Raw genomic sequence first — 7,874 nt, 5'->3', positions numbered from 1 at the left:
TCCGTCTTCCTCTGGGCTCCCCTCCCCTTTATTTTTTACTCTTTCTACTGTTTTCCTGGTTCTTTATTACTTCTGATTTTAGAATAGGTAAGCTCTAACACCCTGGATAAGGGTGAAAGTTGTGCTCGCAAAAGAATCGTTGGTGATTCTAACATCAATAAGGGTAGGTTTCAACCAACTCTCGAGCAAAATTCAAAGTTCCTACCAAAACTGAAAATACTTTAGTCAGTACAGAATATTAGAGTACCTTCGAAATCGGAATGTGGCTGCCTGGTGGCAAGGGGCTCTACGAAGTAGGAAAAACGGTCACCTTCAGATACGTAAAAATCAGTTGCACTGCAGGTTGAAGAACCAGCAGTCGGCTACCCCTGAGATCTTGCACGAGGGTGGGGGCATAAAAAAAAGAAGTTTCGTGTAAAATTCTCAAAACAGGCATATATATATCCGCCGTTAAGTTAATCCCAAGGAGCAACGATTATTTACGCCATCTTAATAAAAAAAACGACTTTCGGGGGATACTTTTGATAAAAGTTATAAATTTATTCCAAAGTTTAACTCTGAATGTGTATTTCTTTGCTTTAAGTGATCACAAAAAACAATGGTTTGTATCCGACCAGAAAGAAACAACAATTCTCGTCATATATGTTTAATGTGTGATTTGATGATGGGGATGTACTACTGATTTATGGTAAACTTCTCAAAGTATAATTCACACTCTTGAAAATGTTATTGTTACAATTACCTATAGCCTCCTGACCAAAAGTTCATAGAATTATCTATGGATGCGTACTGTGTTAAGGATTTTATGCAGATTGCAGATGGTGATCAACATATTCTGTTAGGAAGCTCCGTAGTATCAAGCTGGAATATTGTGTGGGTGGCCCTGGTTCGAATCCCTGAGTGGCTGTTTTGGAATTATGATCTCTTGTGGCGTTTTCGGACCTCTCAGCCCATTTCGCACCACCCTATCGGAGAGAAGACTTTAAATTCGCAGGTCCGGCCTCATAAATAACCTACTAGTGCTGGGAGAGGTGTTAAACTTATACACGTACGCTACTATCTTTTGGAAACCTCCCCTCCAGCCAGTTCAGATACTACTATACAACATACATACGTCATTACCAGCTTCATCTTTCCTGTAACAAAACAGTCCCCGTCACTTTCTTTTGGGGTGTTTGGAAACTAACTCAACACCAGTCTTTAACTCTCAAAGCTGAAAATCCAAACTCTGATGATGACTGTCCTCTTGACGAAATTGTTTATCTGGAGATTTCACATTGTGGCGTCTCAAACCTTTGTAAGTCTTGTTTTTTTATGAAAAAACACACTTCAAACCTATTTGTAAGATTGGCCTTGGAGGTACGTAAACCGGTTTCTTCTAGATTTAAGTATAATGGAGGGAAAAATGTACATACCGACCTCTTTACGAAAGCAAATCTTGTGCCAAACTAATAATGTGCGGTGACTGCACGACATTAAGTAGCTGATGTGAACAAAAACAGTCGACAGGTCAAGCAGTTTGCTGTGCTTGATCTGATAAATTGAACTCTTTTTTTGCATATTTTTCGTCCTGCATACTTGTTTAAATGAGAACGTAGGAAGATTAACTTAAATTTTGGATATAAAAAGCATGTCTACAAAGCCATGTGGCCTTAAAGATTTGTATTGCAGAGCGCCGACTTAAAGATACTAAGGTAAAAAAAAGTTCAAGCACTCATGCCAATTGCGCTGCATACTAAGATAACAGAGGAAAAAAGCTACTGTTGAATCAGCTTCACATTACTGCCAACCAAGGTCGATGATATAATGTGTTGTACAATAGAGTCCTGGGTCAGACAAATAAAAACTAGTCACCTGCACTTGAAGGAACGTGTTTGTTGTTGTTTAGGGGTTTTTTGGCCATACACCCCTCAACCTTTTCTCGATCTTTTCTCAAATGCCTACAGGAGTGTCATGCAAAGTTATGTGAGGAAGGCATTGCCATATATATTAATAACAGATGAGAGTGAACAAGCTATTACAGTAGGCCTAAGTCTTGGTCTTGGGTGTTGACCTCAGAATGGGAACACGGACACACAATGCTGAAAAAAGCATTGTAGAATATTGTAACAACAGGCAAGTTTGATGAAAAGAGAGGCAGAGACAGATAGAGGGAAAATATACTTTACAAGTTGACAACATGGCTGGGAGCAGCAAAAATGACAGACACCATCGCTGCAACGCAAGATAGAGTGAAATGAAGGTCCATGATCGCCCACACCAGTCGGCAAGGCAACGCACACACACACACACACACACACACACACACACACACACACACGCACACACACACACACACACACACACACACATACGTACTTACATACATACATACATGCATACATACATACATACGTACACACATACATACATACATACATACATACATACATACATACATACATACATACATACATGCATACATGCATACATACAAACATACAATTACACACACATGCAAATACAAAAGAAGAGAGAAAGGAGGCGGAGGGAGGGAGAGAGACAGAGGAGAGGGAGACTGACAGAGCAGACAGAAGCAGACAGATATTTATATATATATATAAAGAGAGAGAGGGAGAGAGAGAGAAAGAGAGAGAGACAGAGAGAGAGAGAGAGAGAGAGAGAGAGAGAGAGTCTATGAGAGCGCTAGAGAGAAAGAGGAATGTGGACGAGTTGATAGTAGAAGAATGATACCCGAGAGAGTAAATTTTAATAATAGAGGGTTAATGCTAAAAATGAACCCTGGTTAGACATTTAACATAGAAACACTCAAACAACACAGAATATAAGGAAATTGTTTATATAAATGATATACACGCAAACATAGTTGAATTCAAATAAAAAGTCTGGGCAGTCACACAAAAATCACATAATGGAGATATTTCACATTAAAAGAAAAGACGGCTCAATTTAAAATAATATCGCCAACTTGTTGAATCCCCTTCAAAGATGTTGTTTCGCCTTCTGTTTTACTGAGCATTAAATTCACATGTTTAAATAACATTAAATGTAACAATAAGTACTATAAGTTCTAAACCTCTGTTGTATAAAATAAATCTTCTGGTAAATAGCCCCACCTATATGAAAGACAAAACAAAAAGTTTAGTGTCATACACATCTACCTTCCCCTGCACCACTCTTTCCTTTTTTCCTGTTTCTCTCACATTATATTAATTCTCTATCTCTCTCTCTCTCTCTCTCTGTCTCTCTCTGCCTCTGTGTGTGTGTGTGTGTGTGTGTGTGTGTGTGTGTGTGTGTGTGTATGTGTGTGTGTCTGTGTGTGTGTGTGTGTGTGTGTGTGTGTGTAGTGTGTCATTCTAGATGCCCCCCTCCCCTCTCTCTCTTTCTCTCTCTTTCTTTCTTTTTTTCTTTCTTTCTATCTGTCTATCTATTCGGGATAACAGAACCAGTTGCAGAATATTGACTTTTATACACATGATAAACTGGTGACCCTGGGTAAAAAATAATAGTATTCTGATTACAATTCACTTCACACACAGTTCAACTGGATGAAGACAACACATTACATGTTTCTGTTAAAAGCACCCACTCACGAACAACACAAGCGTACACTCTACACTACGCACACACACACACACACACACACACACACACACACACACACACACACACACACACACACACACATACACACACACACACACACACACATACACACACACACACATACACACATAAAGACACTTGTGTAAAGGCACTTGAAATTGATAAATATTACTTTTCAAGAGCGATAGAGTCTGTGATTGTAAAAGTTCCAGAGAGGACGTTGGAAGGCACCTGTTTCTTCTGATTTGGCTGTTGACCACCACAGAACAGACTCATCCCACCAGCTTTAATTACCCATTTCCCATCTTGCCAAAACGCCATGGACTCCGAAAATATAGACAAACTCCTTGAGATCGTTTGCTTGGAGGCTATGAGGATCCGGTCGAAGTAGGCCAACTGTAGTTGTGGTACGGACAAGGACTTGTCATTCCAGCTGATGTAACATTGGAGAACCTCTTCGCCATCAACGTCACCCACATTTGTAATGTCCACCTGGACACTCAGACTAGCTCCTGCCTTGATTGTTGTGTTGTAGATCAGATTAGAGAAATTGAACTGGGTGTAGGAGAGGCCATAGCCGAACGGGTACAAGGGATCGCCCCTGAAGTAGCGGTACGTTCTACCCTCCATAGAGTAGTTGACCATGGGTGGAATCTGCGTACTGTACAGGGGCCAGGTGTTGGGCAGTCTGCCTGCCGGGGAAGAATACGGCCCGGTGTTGGTGAGAACATTGTACAGGGCCTTCCCAGTAGACTGTGCGGGAAAGAAACATTCCATGATGGCTACCACGCGGTCTGACTGGTCGGCAAACGTAATGTTGAGGGGGCTGGCAGAGAAGAGAAGCAGAATGATCTTAGCGTCACCGCTGTTGTCTAGAACATCCAAAAGAAGTTCCTTTTGGTGTCCAGCCAGCTCGACATCCGGCCTGTCTTTTCCCTCCATTTCAACAGCTTGACCAGTACCCAGGGCGACAAACACAAGTTCCGTATCTTTCACTATTGCAGGTACGGCAGCTTTATTGTACTGTGTACACGGCGTGCTGTCTTTGCATACTTGTCCGTATTTTGCGTTGGGGTAGAGAGCCCTAACTGCGTCCAAAGTAGTTGTGGAAAACGATCGGTCTTGTTGAGGGGCATAGTCACCCATCACCTGTGTTATGTCATCGCTCATTGGTCCTATGATTGCGACTTCACTAAACTCCTCTTTCTTCAAGGGTAAAATGCCGTCCTGATTTTTTAACAGCACGAAAGATTTCATAGCGGCTGTGACAGCCACCTGTTGGTGTTCAGCAGATTCGATCTGATCCATACTCAGCTGGGCATAAGGGTTATCCTTTATCGGGTCAAACTCCCCGAGCCTCATTCGTGTGTAAAAAAGTGGTTTGACTCTTTCCCTCACCAAATCCTCAGACAGTTTTCCCTGTTGAATAGCATCCATCATAGACATATATACCGGCGTTGGGAGATTACTTGAAAGTTCCAGATTTGTACCAGCGTTAACACAGGCCGCCACAGCATCTACGCTATTGTTGCAATATTTATGTTGCCAAATGACATTTTCGATGGCACCTTGGTCGCTGACGACATAGCCCTTGAAGTTCCATTCTGTACGCAGGATGTCTGTTAGCAGCTTTTTGTTAGCGCATGCTGGGACACCATTCACACTGTTGTAGCTGCACATGACGCTGTAGGTACCGGCCTCTACACATTTCTTGAAGGCGGGCAGAAACGTCATCCTCCAGTCTGTGTCAGAGACGATAGCGTCAAAGGAAAATCTTGACACTGGTATGTTTTCTGGCCCTCCATGAACGTCAAAATGTTTGCATCCAGCGCTAGTCATTATGAACCTTGAGTTGTCACCCTGGATACCAGTGACAAAATTCTCTACCAGAATACCGGCTAGAAAAGGGTCCTCGCCGTACGTCTCCTGATTCCTACCCCACCTGGGATCTCTTAAGATATTGATGACCGGACTAAAACAACTGACACTTGTGTGGGTAGCAAAGATGCCCCTTTTAATGAAGTCGTTGTATTTGGCTCTCACTTCTTGACCAGTCGCCCTGGCAACGTTGTACAGAATATCCAGGCTGAAAGTGGCTGCCAAACCAATAGCTTGAGGGAAACCCGTTGCATTCTCTACAGCTTGTACGTCACCTCGCAAACATTCTGTGTCCCAGTTATATGCCCCAATGCCCAATCTTGGAATAGGCGGGGCTGGACCTCCAAAATCTCCAGCCCCACCCCTAGACATCTGTACCTGAATCTCCTCCAGAGTCAGTCTGGACACAAGATCGTCCACGCGCTCATTCCACGGCAAGCTGGTGTTCCGAAACGGGAAGTCGATGACCTGTGCCTGGTCCTCATTAATGTTCATGTGTCTGATTGTGTGAGATTGGCTATGTCTGTCAAATTTTGAGCTAGTGGACCCGTGGCTCAACAGAGCAATGGTGAGTATAAGAACACGTATTATATCACACGGGAGTCTTGACGACATCGTTGACTTTATCATTAGCGAAAATGCATTCGGAATCTGTTTCAAAGAAGAAAGAAACAAAGAATCAAAGAACGTAGTTGTAGGAATACCAAGTTTTTTTTCTCCCTATTTTAGGTACTATGTTAATTATCTTCTTCGTTTCAAACAATCGTTTACTATGAAAATGTGAATAAGTAAGAGCAAAGATATTTCAATTCTAAGAGGAAATAATAAGAGAATGTGAATAAAAATAGATCTGTTTGTTAGCATTTGATTGTCTAAATATTTCATTTGATCCTATTTTTTGTCGCCTGTTTGAGCCTCACCATCCCCCAGACGGTTCTGAGAGGAGTGGGAAATATACCCCTTTTCATTTCTCTGCACTTAGAGATACCAGATTGTGAAGTCATTTTTTATGGCATCGACCCCATTAATCATTAAATTATGCAAGCCAAAAATCAAAAAGGTTGAGTGTCCTATCCTGACTAGAGAGCGGACAACAATCGCGCCGATTAATTAAGAACTGAGCTCATCATTTGCTTGTTGTAGCAAGTATCAGAGCAATATATAAATAGTTTTAGTGTCCTTACAAAAGAGTGACTTTTGGCTGTCCAGCCTGGATCCTCACGTTTCGCTTTGGGAGATCTGGCAAGTTAAAGGCCACGAACACCATGACGTTCCTTCCAGTGAAATACACAGAATGCTCAACCACCAGTAAATCTGCGCTGGTGGAGTACTAGCTAAACATACTTTGGCACTAATTGTGGGTAGTATCAACAGACCCTGATCGGCCTCGCCTTAACTATTATTTTCACACAATGTTAATATACTTTGTAGCGTTTCAGATTTGATTGAACGCAAATAAATAATAATTAAATGCTCTGCATGAAAATTAATTGCTTCAAGGTCGTGCCTTCATAAATTACATGTATGTGAATATTTCTGGGGTAAAATCAGCAATAAAACCAATGCTCACTTTTCAGGGAAAACGCTGCTAAAATTACTATTGATCCAGACGCCTTACATTCCAGCATATAAACTGTTTTACAACTTAGAAGAAGCAGCTATTGCGAGCAAAAACTCTGAAAATGTTGTGGATCACTTTTTGGGGAGTTGTTCGGGGGACGTACATGCCAAATAATATTATAGTACAATTGTGAGTGATTTGAACCCGCTTGTCGCTTAACGTTTCACATATCGTGTATTGAAACTTGCTAAAGAGAAACCAATTAAGAAAACTTTTTCAAGGCCCCTTTTTTTACCCTTAAATTCTGGTAGACTTGGCCAATTCATTTCATCTTTTAATGTGTCTTTAGCCTAATAATTGACTGCGCGAAAAATTTCCACAAGCAAAAATGTTATAAACTGCGCATGAATCAACACACACACACACACACACACACACACACACACACACACACACACACACACACACACACACACAAAACAATGAAATAAAAATACAGTGAAAATAGTAACAATATTTTATTCTTTATAAAATCCACAAAACAGACACACGTCAGCTGTTTAACTGTTCCCAATGACTAACAAAATAAAGGCCACCCCCACCCCTCCGAATCTTAAGAATGAAACAACTTTTGGAGAAGGTAAATCTTTTTATGTAAAATTCATCAATGTATTCCAAAGTTTAACACTGGACGTATATTTTTTGTTTTAATAGACCATATCACCGGACGGTCAATAAGCAACATTTGTGAAGTGTGCTGACAAAACGAGTTACTTCTCAGATTTTAGACCGATGGAAAAAGAAAACATTAAATTTATAGGTTGAAGTT

At 41.1% G+C, this 7,874-nt stretch overlaps 2 protein-coding genes across 2 annotated transcripts in view; both read right to left on the bottom strand.

Annotated features, from left to right (window-relative positions):
- LOC101853639 (probable beta-D-xylosidase 7) overlaps positions 1–1,409 on the bottom strand; it is a 4,553-nt gene extending 3,144 nt beyond the window's left edge. Inside the window, exon 1 of the mRNA XM_005105783.2 lies at positions 1,123–1,409. Coding sequence (XP_005105840.1) covers positions 1,123–1,131 — 9 coding nt within the window. The 5' untranslated portion in view covers positions 1,132–1,409. The remainder of the gene's footprint in view (positions 1–1,122) is intronic.
- Positions 1,410–3,741: 2,332 nt separating this feature from the next.
- On the bottom strand, positions 3,742–6,571 carry LOC101852872 (probable beta-D-xylosidase 7). The gene has a single exon (XM_005105778.3). It carries the CDS (start codon positions 6,112–6,114, stop codon positions 3,775–3,777), a length of 2,340 nt encoding a protein of 779 aa, XP_005105835.1. The 5' UTR covers positions 6,115–6,571; the 3' UTR covers positions 3,742–3,774.
- Between the last annotated feature and the right edge of the window lie 1,303 nt (positions 6,572–7,874).

The sequence above is a fragment of the Aplysia californica genome, unplaced genomic scaffold (genome assembly GCF_000002075.1).
Source record: "Aplysia californica isolate F4 #8 unplaced genomic scaffold, AplCal3.0 scaffold00491, whole genome shotgun sequence".
NCBI lineage: Eukaryota > Metazoa > Mollusca > Gastropoda > Aplysiida > Aplysiidae > Aplysia > Aplysia californica.
Note: the sequence above shows the minus strand (reverse complement) of the source record. Positions and strands in the feature narration are given on the sequence as shown.